The sequence below is a fragment of the Meles meles genome, chromosome 15, assembly GCF_922984935.1.
Source record: "Meles meles chromosome 15, mMelMel3.1 paternal haplotype, whole genome shotgun sequence".
In the NCBI taxonomy this organism is placed as follows: Eukaryota; Metazoa; Chordata; class Mammalia; order Carnivora; family Mustelidae; genus Meles; species Meles meles.
Window position 1 is genome coordinate 36,155,532 of NC_060080.1, and position 16,346 is coordinate 36,171,877.

A 16,346-nucleotide genomic window follows, 5' to 3' on the forward strand; every position below is an offset into this window, starting at 1 on the left:
TGCAGCCGCTCTCACCATCCTTCGCTAGCCTTCTCCCAGCTGAACCAGAGCAGAGCGCTTGGGGCTGTGGTCACAGTGCGTTACGTCTCAGCAGCGCTTCTCTGGGGCTGGGGCATTTCGGAGCAGTGTATTCTTGCTCCCGGGCTCATGTTTTGTCTGACAGAGCCCCCCCCCCCCCCACCTATCTCTGGCTCCTCTGCGATTGGTCCCCATGCAGCGCCACACGTCCCCGGTGACAGTCCGAGGGCCAGCAAGTCAGAGATCTGCCCGGGAGAAGGGTGTGCGCCATGCTGCCGGAAGAAAACCCTGGGAATGCAGGGTCTGACTGCAAGTCAGCGGGGGATGCGCTTGGTCTGCGGAAAGTCTGAGCTATAATAGTTTCTTTGAAATGATGCATCAGAAGCAAAGGAGAGGCAGATTCACACAGATGGGATTTTTCTGTGACTGCCCCTCCTGGGGAGGTCAGCGGCTGCTCCCGAGGTGGGAGAGCGCCCTCCTGCTCAGCCTGTAGGAGCATCACGTCTGGGGGAGGGGCTCCTGGCACCCTTTCCACAGCTGTGTTGACATCAGAGTGAGTTAGGCACAAGCTATGCAAATCCCCCCGTTGCTGTGGCGATGAATAGAAAGTGAATCTGGGCAGCACTGCAGCAGCGCCCTGACACCTGAAAGCAGGAGGCTGTCAAACTACTCTAAAATCTGGGCCGAGGTGGAGAGACCCCCGCATCTTCCCAGAGATGCTCCACATGGTGGGCCCTTTTCCTCTCTGATCTCTGCCTCTGTACTTGTTGTGTGAAATACTCTTTAGATTGATGGAGGTAATGAATGTGTAGAGGTGGTTTTCCATCAGGATCCTCAAGCTTGCTCCACCCCTCCACCCACCCACCTGGTCAGCTTGGATTATGGCAACAACACCCATCCGTGTCCTGAAAGATGCCGCGACGGCCCCCAGGGGACCAGACACCACCCAGACACTCAAGTGACACATCCCCGCTTGCCGATCTGGGGCAGACGTTCCCTGTCAGTCTCAATTGAGAGAATTGAATTGAAAGAAAAGAATTCACAGTCCAGAATTCTTTTTTTTTTTTTCTTTAAGATTTTATTTATTTATTTAACAGATTACAAGTAGAAAGAGAGGCGGGGGGTGGCCGGGGGGCACAGAAACAGGCTTCCTGCTGAGCAGAGAGCCCGATGTGTGACTCAATCCCAGGACTCTGGGATCATGACCTTAGCTGAAGGCAGTGGCTTAACCGACTGAGCCACCCAGGTGCCCCAGAATTCTGTCTCTTCTAACATGTTAGCACTCAAAGATTACATCCTTTTAAAAAGGAAGAAAAAAGGTTAAGGACCTGTTAGGTATTCAGTGTTGGAATTCTGTAAGAAAGGGGTTTTTTGAGCGAGTTTAAAAATTGCTGTTTTTCTCAGAGTTCTATAGGTATTCCTTGCTTTTTCATTTGTCTCTTAGAATTTGCTTATGAGCTCTCTGGTATAATGGTGAGGATCAGGCCATGTTTTCCTTATTACTTTGACTGCCAGGAAGCTCTTCGCCAAAGTCTGGCTCTTTGGCAGTAGACCTCAGCCCTGGTTCCCAGGGTAAGTCTCTCTTGATGTCATTTCTTACCTCTCTTAACTTTCATGTTTTTTGCGCTGTGCCTATCTGTGATTTTTGTGCTTAAGCTCCCTTGAGTAATGCCAAATGTATATGTGTTGTCCTTTCTGAGTCCTTCGACCCAGTGGGGTTTGAACCAGCCTTTGGAGTGTGGATTAGTGAGCTCTTGTGCTGAAGTCTGAGTTGACTTGATTTTGATTCTACAAGCTTGGTCTGTCCCCTCGTCTCTGAAATGTGGAAGAGAGTTACACTGGCCCACAGCTCGTTGTGAAGACTGAGAAGGTGTGTGGTATGTCATTTTGTTGAGTGATGACAGTGAGTGACTCTTCTGGACCCCAGGCAAGGGCACCCCAAGTCTGAAGGCCTGGTGTGTTTCGGGCAGCTTCTCAGAGGCTGGGCTCGTCTCTGCCTGTGGGAGAGCAGAGCTGGCCCCAGAGCTGTGCTCTCCAGTTGTGCGGTACTTATCCCAACCACCCCACACTGCCTGGGCTCAGGGTCTCTTGAGCTTCCCTGGACTGGGCAGGAGAGGATGTTCTGCTCGGATTATTTTCGTATTATGATAGTAATTGAATTCTGATACTTGGTTGGTCCTCTCAAATGTAAGTTGAAGGGGGTCCTCGTGCAGACGCCTCTGGAGGCTGGTGTCCTGTGCCTGGCTGCTGCAGGCGGAGGTAGTCCTGTGTTTCAGGGCCACAGTGGCTCAGAGGGCCCCAGATGCCACCCAGGTTGAGCCTCTGTCCTCTAGTGAGGACATAAGGGAATTGTTTGGGGGATCCCCTGCTGAATGCTCTCAACACTGTCTCCAGGGGCACTTCTCAGATCTTCCAAGAAGTGCACCTGAGTCTCCAGCAGGGAAGCCTGTCCCAGCTCTGGGCCTTCCTGCCCTGGCTATCCCAGGGCCCCGCTTGCCTCTCTGGTGGGCGCTGCTTTCTCTGCCATTTCATTTACCTTGTGTATTGCTGTTGTCCTGTTACCCCATTTTATTTGTATGGCTGTTCCTCACCAGAGTGTAAGCTTCATAGAAAGAGATGCTGTCGCACTTTTCTGGCACCTTGACTCCACCTCAGCACAAGCCTCCCATTTTCCTGGAATGCATAAGTGTTCTTTGCCTGCAAAGTGGGAACTTGAATCCTGATTCCAGGAACAGGGCAGCAGCTGTGGCTTTCTTCCGGGCTGCTGTCACTGTTGGTAGCACCCACGGTGGCCCTTGGGCTGGGCATTGCTGTTCTGCACTTGTTGCTGATGACAAGAGGAATTGCCCACCGAGCCTAGTGGATGCAGGCTTTCCGAGGCAGGCCCCAGCACATTCCCTGCCCCATGCAAGCAGGCCGAGGGGCTGCAGCCCCTGACCCAGACAGGAGCATGGACTGTCAGAATTAGTTCCTGGAGGGAGATACAAAGCTGAATGTTGAAGGAGTCCTCTTCTGGACACATGGGATGGCCATAAAAGTCAGTTACCCCAAAGGATATAGTTCCTGATCTAAACCATGGAGATAAAAGACCCAACAGGATGGGGCCCTACACTTCAAGCACTTGTGTTTTTCGTGTGTGTGAGCGCGTGCGCGCGTGTGTGAGCAGAAGAGATCACTACACTGCATAAATTGTTTGTACTTAGTAGCATATTTATTTTAAATAATCTCCTTTATCTAAATGCAGCCCATTAACATATCTTCCTAAAGTACTTTTATGAATTAACGTAAAACAGCGTTACACAACTCTGATCTAAGAAGTGTTTTCTTAAAGAGGGAAGGAAGGAACCAGGAATGTTCGTTAAGCATGAAAAGGTATATTCCTTTGCTAGGACTGCCATAACAGTACCATGGGGAGGAGGGTGTTGAACAACAGAACTGTTTGTTCACAGTCCTGGAGGCCAGAGGACTGAGATCTCGGGCTGGCTGTGCTGACGTGTGCTCGGAGCTGTTGGCTGGGGCTTGGCTGGGCGTCCTCACCTGCCGGCGCCCGTGCCTCCTGCCCCACACTGGCATCACCGGGCACCTACCATGTGCTCCTGTGAATGAGCTGATGCGTGCGGCTGCAGGTGAAGAGGGCAGCGAATCTGGGGGAAGCAGGAGCCGCCTGTCCTCCAGCTGCTTCGGAGCGACAGACCATACATGCTGAGCTGTGCCAGCTTCAGCCAGCTATGCCAGCAGTCAAGGGTTTTCGGGACTGGCGGGGCCTTGGAATTCAGTCGTAGTGGCTTCCTCCTTTGAATGTTGTCCAAAAGCAGTTTCTCGCTGGCTTAAAAGCAAAAAGCGTGTGCCGTGTTGTCACAAGCGCTGCCTGAGAGGGTAGGCGTCCCGCTGTCCTTCCTGAGTAGTTGTAGCGTCTTCTTGCTCAGGGATTGGGTGTTCCTATTGCCAGAATTTCCTCCATGGCCCCCGCCCCTCCCCAGCTTCCTTTGAACATCCCCACGTCCTTTATACTTGAGATGGAAGCAGAACTCTAAAGAACTTGGAAAGACTCGTCTCGTGATGAGACTCTTAACCGTCACGGCCACTGCCATCCACCCGATGTCCTCAAAGGGTGGGTGGGGGATTTCTTCTCTCAGACGCGGCCAGTTCTGGAACATAAAATGAGCTGAGTGGAAGCAGTTGGGATCTGTCCCTAACGTGGCCCTGTCCCCTTACTGGAGTCACTTTGACCCCGTTCTCTTGTCTCACCAAGGCTGGGAGTGACACCTGGCTGACACAAGATTTCCCACCTTGAAGAGATTGCTTAGCCCTGTGTACGCTTTCTTCATTTTAGTAAGTCGTGGTTTTATTTTGAATAAGCCTCTTTCAACCTATTAATATTAGTCTCAACTAAAATTAACCTTCCCCTAAATTATTCTCACACAGAAAAACCAAAGTAATTTTGAAAGTTAAATCAAAACAAAGCAATCTTGTGTGTAAAACAGATAAAAATCACAGACTGTGGTTACGGAGCGCCTGTACAGGAATCGCTTACAGAAAGCCGATTTCCTCCAGTCTGGTTATGGAAGGAGAACGGGAAATGCCCAGGCCTTATCACAATCCCACCCTGTCAGACTAGTGCTCGCGAGCTCGTGTAAACAGTCGCAGGCAGGGCCTCCGCTCGCAGCTTGTGTCTGCGGGCAGCGTTTGCATGTGGTGGGGGACGCTCATTCCCAGCCCCACTCGTGGCCCCTGGGTTCACGGTGCTGTGTTGGACACTTCACCTGCCCAAGGGAGAAGGGGGGTTTGTGGAGAGCTAGCTGGTCTCCGGCGTTGATGACTCACTGAGGAAACGAGGGCTGCAGACCTGAATCGTGAAACGGGTTGTAGCTCCTGGCGTAGAAGCAGGTGTGTTCCTTTGCCGCCTTTGTCTGCTCTGAATGGCCCCCTCACATGCACTGGCAGGATGGATTAGAACTCAAAGACGGGCCCTGCGGCAGACCTGAGGACCCCTGAGATCTTTCATCTGGCAATTTCCTTTCGAATGGTTTCTCCACTTGTCGTAAACATGGTGGTCACTGGCAGAGACGCCTTTTTAAAAAATTTTAATTGTTCTTTGTTCCCCATGTGGGGTGGGAGATGGGGGTTGACCCTGCCTGTGTGTGCATGTGACCGTGGACACTGTGTTGAGCCACCCGTGTTTACATAGCAGAGCTGCCCACCGCCCCCCCAAGTCAGCCAGAGGCCTCGTGACGCATCGGTGCACCACTTGATTTAGCTTCTTAGGACAAATTACTCCAAATCACTGGTTTCTCAAGTAAACTAGCGCTACCAGAAATTCACCCTTGGGGGAGTCAGCATATTTGAATGTTAATAACCTGGGTAGTGAAACAGTCACTTCACACCTCTCCTCTGTCCCCTCCACCCCGACCTCTTCCCACAGGACACCAGCCCCCGTGGATCGGGGGATGGCTGTCCTCAGCACCCGCACACAGGTGGATGCAGATCGAGGCCATTCTGGCCAGTGATGACCTTGCCCGTAGAAAGAATAGGTGTGTTTTTACAGAAGCAAACTGTCTTTGAGGTTGCAAGCATTCTTCGGGTTTCTGTAAAGCAGGTCGGCATGCTGCTGCTCATACTGCTCCTTCTGTAGTGGGAGGTAGGAAGGACTCGGGCCTCGCAGTCTCAGGGGAAGGACCCGTGCTGGGAAGCTTCCGCGCTCGCAAAGCGGTACCCCTCCATAGCTGCGACAGTGGGACTGGTGGTTCGCTTAAAGACAGGCCTCCCCTGCCCAAAAATAACATGAGGGCTGAGAAACTAAGAAGCTTTCCTGTTGTTGTTTCAGGTCTTTTTGAATAATTACCCAGCAGCCGAAGCCCACCCCCAAATGATTATCTTACGACTGTTACGTTACATCATCCGCCTGGTGTGGAGATTGCAGTGACGACGGGCTCCTCACGGGGCCAGATGTGTGCAGACATTTCGCTGGTTCCGACCAACAAGCCCAGCACCACGGCTAAGGGGTGCCATTGCTGTGCGGCTGGTGGTTCTTCCCCCGAGAGGGCGTGTGGGAAGGCTGGCCGATGCGATCCGAGGACACTGCGCTGCACGTGGACTTGACCTTTCTGTTCACCACACGGCAAAATTTCTGATGGAAGTTTGTTGTGAATGTAAATGAGGGAGGATTCTTTTAAAAAAAAAAAATGTACAAATCATGATTCTTTGGAGCAGGATTTTATGCAAGAATGGTGTTTACACACGGTGTGGGTTTTTTTTCCACCTTCTTTAATAAGAACAGGTTTTTCAAAAAGGAAATGGAAACTTTTTAACCAACTCGTGAATGATTTTTGTACTAAAATTTTAAGAGCCTATTGCCTACTCTCAGAGGATTATGTAAACTCTGCAGTGGAAACTGAGCCAGCTAATTGATAAAGCTGCCTTAGTTTATTTTTAGAGATTACTGTACAGAATTTTTAAAGGGGAGAGGTATGAGATAGCCCCCTCCCTGCCCTGCCATTGGCTCTGCGACGTGCTTTTTTTTTTTTTAATCATTAATACCAAATAAGTTCTTATGAAACAAAACCAAGTAAAGGGGCAGAGGGTCTGTTGTCCGCCTGTATTGCTATGCCACTCCCGTTTTGTAAATACTTACTTACCTCCTTAAATTCAGTTGCATCCCTGGCAAAATTTTAAAACTCTCTTCGTGTATTTTTCCTCGTCTCCTTTTGTGATGCTCCTCTGGTCTGTCGGGAGGCCGATGCACACAGGAGGTCCAGCGTATGCTCATCATGAAAGGGAACCAGGTCAGAGCATGAATAAGGATCTGCCTGTGACCTCCACAGCCCCGTTGGCTTGTCTGTCGGTAGCTTATTCACTGGGACATGCATGGTGTTGGTTTTCACTGGTTTTGATGGGCTTGTCATTTACAGGTGTTCTGAACAAGGAATAGCAGTCCTAGCACAGACAGGTACCGTGTCCCTCGGCACTGTGGGCTTCTCTGGTTGCAGACTCACCCGCAGTCACAGGTGCACCGTCAGCAGGAGCCGCAGGTGGTGAACGTGCCCGCTCGCTGATCTGGTGGGACTGCAGGTGTCAGAGCTCCAGCCCTCGAGGGAATTGGCGCAAGTCATGGGCGGGGCTTCCAGGCTTTTCATACAACTCCAGGTTCATCTGGCCTTTGATGCCTGACACTTGGTTCCCACCCCCCCAAATCTACTTAGGAACGAAGGCCTAATTCTGCCTTCAGCCGTACCGTAAAAACACTGCATTGGAGCCCAAATCTGAAGTGGGCTCTCAGCCTCTGACAGATGTCTGTCTGTCTTGTTCCGTTATTCTCGGGACAGTTGGGTGTTGTTGGACCACGCCTGGTGCACCCACCTCTCTTGGGCAAGCTCTTTCTTTCTCCACATCTGCCTGGGGAGGGGTGCGGCGACTGGAGGGTCCATGAGTTGGTCTGTCATTTCAAAGGCCGTTAAATAATTCGGGGAGACCCAAGAGAGATCAGGAAGCAGTGAAAGAGGAGAAGTAGAGATCATTTCATGAACCCTAAAACTTCCAATTTTGAAACCCCAGATCCTTAAATGGCTTTTTAAGAGAAAAACGTGATTTTTCAAACAAGTCAGCAGTGCCAACCATTCTTGTTTTGCTTTGGGCCCGTAGAGGACCAGAGTTTTCATGTAATTAAGTGGGGAAATCCGTTTCTATCTTGATAATTCCATATAAATATATATATATATACATATATATGTATGTATATATAAGCATATATGCATTTTCCAGTAGGTAGAGATATTTGATTCCAAATATTCTTCCGTTTTTAGGATTTTCTTTTGCCCCCAAAGTCTTGTTGCGGTCTTGAATATTTTTAAAGCTGTGTTGAGTGTCAACTTGTGTTCCTGACGTGTCTCGAATCCCTCGGTAGGGTCGTGAAGTCCACACGGTTGTAAGACGGTGGTCGACCTGCTGGGCACACACACACCAAAGACGTATTTGGTTCTGGGCACCTCCCCCAGCCCCACCCCCCCAGGATCTCCATACTCGGTGCCAGTCTCTCTGACTGGAGCACTTTACTCTGTTTCTTCAATACTGCAGCTCCCTGGGCATGGTGCCTGAGGGCTGCGTGCTGGCATACCTCTGGCTCAGTGGCCGCCTGGCCTCCAGGCTGGCCACAGAAGCACTTGTGAGGAAATCAGAGATTCTATGAATTTGTAGTATTAAGGAGCAGGAAGTTGCACCAGGACTGAAGAGAGATGACTGGATGTCTCTGTACTGTACGTACCTGTTTATCACGCCGCCTCCCTGCGGAAGAAGGTATGCCTACTATGGTAGACCTTTGATTTTTTATTGTTTATTTCTTTTACTTTTTGTAGGAAAAAAAAAAAAAGACTAGATCCCTTTTTGGAAACTGAATGCGGGTTTTGTGCCTTGACCACCTCTTGTCCCATGAGGTTTGTAGAAAGTGTCTGTGACTTACCACAGAAATGCAATAAACACATGCAAAAGAGTCCCACGACCAATTCTTCCTGTTACCTGTACTCCCGCCCCAAAGCGAGTTCGCCAAGAGCTCCTTGTGGGGTTGCAGGAAAACTAGGCAGAACTTCCCTTTGATTAAGAAGAGTGTACCCCGTAGAGAATAACTTTCTCCTGTTTTCCCTTCTTGTTATTGTATATATTTTGACTATTTATTAGATTAGGAGGTCACATTTTACTTACCAACTGAGCCAAATGTCTGTGTGCAATTGTGTTCCCTTTCCCTCTCTTGTAAAATTTTGTACAGCGTAAATGAGTAAAGATCACTGTTTTTACTAAACTTTTTCAGAATTGAGGATTGTACATATTGTAGATTCTTTTTCTGTGTAATGTGTCCTACTGTTTCATAATGCTGTAACTTGTAGAAATGTTGTATATTTATTTCCTGCTTATTTAATGTCTTACGTTCTGAAAAGTGTTGACCTCCCTGCTCCCCCGCCCCAACTCCTTCCCCTGCTGTACCATTCATTGCTTTGGCTCTGAGGTGGTGACTCTTGAGCCCCACGCCCTTCTCCAGGCTGCCCTCCAGCTTTGGTTCCTGGTATTTCTGGTCACATGGGTTTAAATTCTTGAGGTCTGCTGTCCTGATGATGAAGTCTGTGCTGAGCTATCAGTGAAAGACCATAGATACGGCCGGCTACAAAATTCTACAAAAAATAACCAGTGACTTTCTATTCCAAAGGAGCCAGCTTCTCGTGGGTGCATATTCTATTAAGGCCAGCCCATATCTTTTTAATTTTTATTTTAATGTATTATTGGCCGTTGGGACAGCCTTTTCCATTGAACAGGTATCCCTAACAATTCAGAGTTCAGAAAACTAAAAACGGGCCCCTTCTGGGGGTGCTGCCAGGAGTTGAGCAGGGCAAGAGAAAGGGACAGGTGAGCCAGAGTGCTCCTGCCTGGAGAGGGACATCAGGACCACCACCTCATGCCACTAATCCATTTTTGGCAACCGGTGAGTAGCTGAATTATCCCCCACTCGCTGTGTCCTGTGCTTTGAGGTGTGGGCTTAATGGTCTTTAGGAGCTAATTGTACAGAACCCCCCCCCCCCCCCGATTGCCCCCAGCCCTAAGCCTTTTGGTCCCTACCTTTGATCAGCCTGCTTCAGGTTGTCTTCTGCTTCTCTGTTGGCTTCGAGAGAGGTTGGGGGTCCCACTCGACTGGATGTTAAGATGTGAAAGCTCACGGACGCTTTAGAGAGACTTCCTGGTGGTCCCGTGTCAGTAGATGGTTCTAGCATCTCTGCTGATTTAGCCTGGTGCCTGTGTGCGTCCACTCCCCGCTCACGTGGGTGCAGGGGTGGGTCCACACGCGACGCTAAACCAGCTGAGGGGACTCCTTCCAACGGCATTGTATTCACGAAGCACCCTTGAGCTCCCAGCTAGGTAACTTGACTACTTTTACTTGGGAATCAGAATTAGGAGCTCTCTGAAGTTGTATGTCCAGGTTCTGTGACCACTAGTTACTGTATCAGAACTCATCAGGTACACATTCATAAATAGCACTGATCTGTCTGTATACGGACCCGTCACTAACCTGTTTCCTAGGACCCAGCGTATGTAGCATCTGTATTTGCGATTTCCCTGGCTTACTTGTGTTTTGCACTGATGAATTTTGACAGGGTAATTGCCACTTTACTTGTGCAATACTGCTGTAAATAACTGCAGATTTTTTTTAAGAAACTTAATCTTTTATGTTCTTAATGAAGTTTATACAAATAAAACTTTCAACTAGCTTTCGGTGAGCTGTTTGGTTTGTTTCCCAGAGCGCTGGAGAAACAGCTGCTTCTCTATGAATACACACACCCACACCTCTGCCCTTCATCGTCCCGGAAGGCATTACCTACGTGTAGATTTTAGGAGTTCTCGCTGGAAGACAGCTCTGTGTAGCATACTTAAAAGCAAACCACTCTTAAAAGTTTTGAAGTGGCTGGCAAGACCTTCTGCACAGTTTTCTGCCCACATAGTCAGATATGACTCAGCACCGGGGGGGGGGGGGCAGGTAGGGGGTTGCTGGAGGCAGCCCTGTATTGATTAGTGATTGGGGCAGAGTCCCGCCATCCATCCCATCCTGTCCCGTAGTTGGAAGAAAGGAAAAACAAAAGATGGGGAGTCTGGCTCAACTGTGGTAGCAAGGACTCATCTGCAGAGCTGAGGGTATCACCAACAGGTGTGTCTGGAGCCCTGTGTGTGAACCAACCCAGCCTCCTGGTGCGGGCTCCCTGAGTGTTAGGGGTGCTCTGCTGCACAGATGGGTTACGAACTGCTGTGAGGGATGGCAGAGAAATGAAAGCTCGGTTTGCGGGGTCTAGGCTGTAAAATCCGAAACAAGTAATTATGTAATTGACCACTTTCTCTCTGAAATAAATGCTAGGAACGTTAAAAGACGGGCTGAGCTTTGTTTTAAGCTGGTAATCTCTCCATGCTTTTCATTTTAATTAAGCAAAGCAATACACAAATACGGTCTCGTCCCTATGGATACGTGTGTGTCTAGATTTATTTCAGATCACGTGTATTCGAAACCCAGCTTGCTTGGATTCCCACCCCCAGTCCTCCTTCCTCACCCACACACAAGTCCGAATTTTTCCAGATCCTTTTCGTTGCTCTGTGTGTCTACCTATACTACCTTGGTTTTGTCTTTTCTATAAATGCTTTCAATTTGCACATGATTCTGACTTAGCTGGAGGTCTCACATCTTCCCATCGTGACTACTACTTTCTGACTTCTGGATCAAGTACACAACAGATAGGGTGCTGGTCACCCAGTATCCTGCTTCTGGCATTCCTGGGTCATCAGGACTGCCCCGCCACCCCTCCCCAGCAAGCGGGAGGGTTGCGCGGTGGTGGTGGTACAGGGAGGTGGACATGGGAGAGGCTGCCAGCCCAGCTCCGCTCACCCAGCCACCAGCAGCACGTGGGAACGCTTGCTTTCCCTCACGCTCTCCGCCAAGTGTCCGCACGTTTGTATCAGCCCAGAGGATAAGAAAGAGTTGGATTATTAGTCGAATTCAGGTTTTTCTGTTGACAAAGAGAATGATCTCAGGTATTCTTGGCATGTGCCTTTTGATCAAGGCCTTTGCTTGCAGTTCAGTGGGGTTTTTCATTTTTTCTTTTGATGATGAGCTCTGTAAAGCATGTAAAGTAAAGTAAAACTGTAAAGTAAAACATCTCTCATGGGTCGGAAATAGCTTTCCTTTTAGTCTGTTGCTGTTTTCCCCCAACATTGGATTATCAAGATTTCTGAACGCACAGAAAAGTTGAAAGAAAGAATTGTACAGAGAACCAAAACACACCCACCCCTTAGATTCTACCTTGCGCAATTTGCTAGACCTTTTTTTAACATCGCCCATCCACCCACACATCTGTCTACTTCTCGGCGTGTTCCAGAGTAAACCGTAGTCCTCGGTACTCATCCCTAAATAGTTCAGCACACATATTATTTAGAGTTGGTTCTTTTTTGTTAATAAATTTCTCTTTTGAGATAAAACTTAAACACAAAAAAACACAAATATTAAGTGTGCATTTGCTACGTTTTGACCAAGGATAAAGCAGTCACCCAAACCTCCATCAAGATGAGGAACATTGCCATCCTTCTAGAAAGTTCTCTCCTCCTTCCCAGGCAGTCCCTCCCATCCCACCCCAGGGGTGACCAGGGTTCTGATTTTTTTTTTCCCACCGGTAGATCAGTTTTTGTGGATAGTTTGAATAGAATCGTGTGGTATGTTTTTTGCGTGTGTCTGGTTTCTTTTTTGCTCAGCCTCATGTTTTTGAGACCCGAGTTATAATCAGTAACTTCCTTTATATTCAGTCAAGTATTATCCTACTGTATGAACAGATGACACGTGGTCCATTGCCTTGTTCATGGACCCCTGAGCTCTTACCAGGTTAGGGCTAGGACCGTATAAAGCTGCTGGGACTATCCTACCTCATGTCTTTTGGGGAATGTATGTTTTACTCTGTCGTGTGTTTTTTTCCTGCCTGAGGTACATTTGAGGTAGTCACTACCACTTTATTTATTTGACAGATTGAGATCACAAGTAGGCAGAGAGGCAAGCAGAAAGAGAGCAAGAGGAGGAAGCTGGCTCCCTGCTGAGCAGAGAGCCTGATGTAGGACTCGATCCCAGGACCCTGAGATCAGGGCTGGAGCTAAAGGCAGAGGCTTAATCCACTCAGCCACCCAGGTGTCCCTCACTACCACTTTAGAAGTCAGCTTTCATCTTCCTTAGGCTTCCATAGTTCGTATCTTGAAAGACCTTCCCTCTACTCAAGTTTCAAAACGTATTACATTTTATTCATATAATTATACAGTTTTTTAATAATTTTTAATCTGTCTGGATTTTTTTTAATGATATGTTGTATGAATCTAACTTTACCCACCCCCCTCCCCACACTCCTGCCCAGACAGCTAAGACTCCTCCCTTCTCCGCCAGCCTGAAGTGGCTATTTGACATCTACCAATTTTTGTACAGGTGGTTCTGTTTCTCAGTTCTTTTCCATTGATCTTGTTTAATCTACATTATCCCGATTACTCTGGTTTTTCTTAATCGAAGTATTGTCGACACAATACTAGTTTAAGGGGCACAACGAGAGTGATTCGAAATTATAAACATTACAAGATGCTCCCTACAGTAACTGTGGCCACCAGCTGTCACCATACAGAGTCACCCCAACACGAGGACATTCCCTAGGCTGTACTGCTCAACTGTGGGACTCAATCTGCTTTACCACTGGAAGCTCGTGCCTCTTCATCACCTCCACCCATTTTGTGTACCCCTCCAGCCCCCCTTTGATTACTCTAGTTTTATGTTTTTACATTTCTTATCCTTATTTTTCAAGATTGTCCCGGCCATTTGACATTTGGTCTTAAACGTACATTTTAGAATCCGTTTAAGCTTGAAAAATTCTGAGGGGATCTTGTTTGGGATGATGGTGACTATATATGCATTTAGAGGAGCACTATCATTTTTCCAAGAAGTTTTTCAGGGTGGGGAGTATTTGTATCCGTCTGTGAGGTTTGCTGTTTGATGATTTCAGTACACTTGAGTTTTCTTCCATTCATCCTGCACATTTCTCGTTAGCTTTTCTTTATGAGGAGAGGGATTATCCAGTGTCCAACCCCCCATCCTCCCTTTCTTATCTCCACCACAATTTCTCTCACTCTCCCTGCCCCTGGCCCTGCTGAGGGCGGACCCATGTCCTAAGCTTGGCCGATTGTAACACTCTTTGAATCTAGAGCAAGCGAGGCAAAGAGGGGCTGTTGGGAGGACGGCATCCTTGAGGCTGATGGGGCATGTTGACATTCCCTAGCCGTAGTACTCTGCTGCCCAACCACCAGCATGCCAGTGCCTGGTCTCCCAGCTTGCTTTGTGTTCTGTGAGCCCGGTGCCCACTCCTCCACTAAGTTCTCTATCCGCTGAGTTAACCAAGAATTGTTGGCAGCCATAAGCGCTAACTCATTCCTACCTGTCAGGAAGGGCTGAATAAAAAGGTGGTAAAGAGTTCTCTCTAAAGAAAACAAATTCAGAAGGCGAGAGGTGACAAACTGATAAAATTCTCCACAAGGGCAAGACCAGATAGGGTATGTGAGAAGAATGGAAAATGACAAGGCAAAAATTCTCCAACTTTCCTAACTTTTACCATGGGGATCTCCTTTCCTGAACACACTGTTTCCTGAGACAACCCCCGAGTCTTTGGAAGTCATTGCCAAGAAGATATATTAGAATGTCAAAGGCCCTTCCTTGTTTCTAGAATGTTCTGCCATATGATACCTGTGTTACCAGAAGGGACTCGGCAAGAGAAAATCATCACAACCTCTCCCCTTTGTCTTCTTAAAGCAGACTTGGGGAGAAGCAGCTCTACGATAACTTCCTATCTGCTAATGAAACCAGATCGAACTTGAACAGCCGCTCTTAAAATACACCCTAAAGATGTCAGGTTCCATTGTTGACCTTCTGGCCCAGAAAGACATCAGAAGGTTTATGCAACTTCATTTCTCTGTTAGTAACTTAGGTCCTGGTTTTCCTAAAAAATTCATTCGTTCAATCCAAGTATGTAGTAATATACCATATCCCAGGCACAAAGGAAGGTGTGAAAGTGCTTAAGACTAGGACATGCTAGGGCTTGTGTTGCTCCAGGTCTCACGGGCAGAGAGCAGAAAGACCCCAATGAAATGCTCTGGTGGAGTCGCAGAGAGCAAGCTGTTTCAGGAGCATGAAGAAGCAATGGGGAGGGATGGATGGCTCCACCCGTGCCTCCCCTACCGCCCACCTGGCTCCAGAGCCCCCTGTGGTGACACCCCTAGTGACAGCTAACCGCGGGCATGTATGTGTGAGGGCCTGTTCAGAGTATCTCACCATCTCAAATAGTCCTCTGAAGAAACTGCCCTTATTACCCCAAGTGTCCAGAGAAGGAAACTGAGTCACAAAACATTTAAGCTACTTGCGCAGGGTCTCCGAGCTCATGGTCATGGTAGTGACTCTGCCAGAGCACGTAGGACCACTCTCCTTCCTCCTCTCAGGTCCTGGCAGAGCAGGAGGCTGAGACCAGGCAGGGTCTGCCTCAGATGGGATGCCCGTGAGTCTGCCCTGCCTCGGAGCAGTTCCAGGCATTCTGGGAACTTGTGACTCTCTGGCCTGGTCCCAACAGCCTGAGAAGCAGGAGGGGTTGGGTGCTGTGGGCTCCAGGGCTCACTTGCATCTCCAGCCCTGAGGCATTTTGACCTTACGAATGGCACACCCTAGAGGAACCCCCCCCCCCCCCGCTCCCTGCCACCCGTCCTGCACTTCTTAGGGGTCAGACCTCCTGCAACTCTCCATGACCTCACCTGATGACCTCCTGTGGACAGTGTGGGTTGTCCCAAGAGTTCTGGGTATTGTCTGAGCCTCCTGACTGCTGCCCATGGCTCTGTAAGGTGCGGCCTCAGTCTGAGGGAATGTGTGCTCCCATCCCTACACCTCCTGCCCCACTCACTCCAGCACGGCGGTCTCAGGCACAGGTCAGGCCACATTATTGGTGGCATCCCAGTGCCAGGATGATGGAGCAGAGGGGTCACAGACTGTATGGACGTGGTCTACCAGCTAAGAGTGTAGAGTAACGTCAGTCAGCGAGGGCCTGTTGTGCATCCGTTAGGAGCGGAATCTGCTCGCTCCCATTCCCATCTAGCCCTTGAACCTGTCTTTCCAGACCTGAGCCAGGAGGGTGCTCCGACCCCAGAGCCTCCCACACCTTCAATATCCTGCCTCATCTACCAGGCCGCCCTGGGACTCGGCACCATGTCTGAGCCCAGAGCCCCGGCTGGGTACAAATGTTCCTTTTGCTTGTCTTATCGTAGTGCACGCCCCTGGGTCCCGGGCCAGGGCAGAATTTGGGGCTCATGTCATCTAGTTCCCCCACCTACCCCTCTCTCCAGTGGAAGCTGCGTTGTAGCAGTCAGGTCTGGGCTCCCCGGGGACTCAGCCAGGCCAGCTCCAAAAGCTGCTGCTCTTTCGGGGAGACGAAGCTGCCCACATTTTCTTCTTTTCTCTTTTTAAGAAGAATTGACGCGGGTACAAGGAGATACAGTGAAGTGTGCAGCTCCCGCGACAGACCAACACGTGTCTGGAGCTGAGGAGTCCGCTCCCCGGGGAAGGTGCAGAACGTGTCCAGTTGTAAGCATGAGCAGTTCAGTCCCGCCTGCCTAAGGCCCAGGCGCGCCCCTGACCTGTCCTCTGGCTCCGTGGGCCTCAGGCTGGGAGCTGTTCCCGCAGAGGCGTGAGGAGAGGCTGGAGATCTGGCTGGGGTCCCCCAAGGGCGTTCGGGGCCTCTCAAGGCCCTTCAAACAGG

The 16,346-nt window shown here is 49.3% G+C and overlaps 1 protein-coding gene across 7 annotated transcripts in view; it reads left to right on the top strand.

Annotated features, from left to right (window-relative positions):
* The window catches only part of BCL2L11 (BCL2 like 11), a 46,406-nt gene extending 36,144 nt beyond the window's left edge, over positions 1-10,262 (top strand). For all 7 annotated transcript variants that reach the window (XR_006815075.1, XM_045979261.1, XM_045979262.1 and 4 more), the window contains one exon: positions 5,843-10,262. Coding sequence is in view for 6 of the 7 variants with exons in the window: in XM_045979261.1 (XP_045835217.1) it covers positions 5,843-5,941 (99 nt within the window). In the remaining variant the exon portion in view is untranslated. The remainder of the gene's footprint in view (positions 1-5,842) is intronic.
* Positions 10,263-16,346: the final 6,084 nt, after the last annotated feature.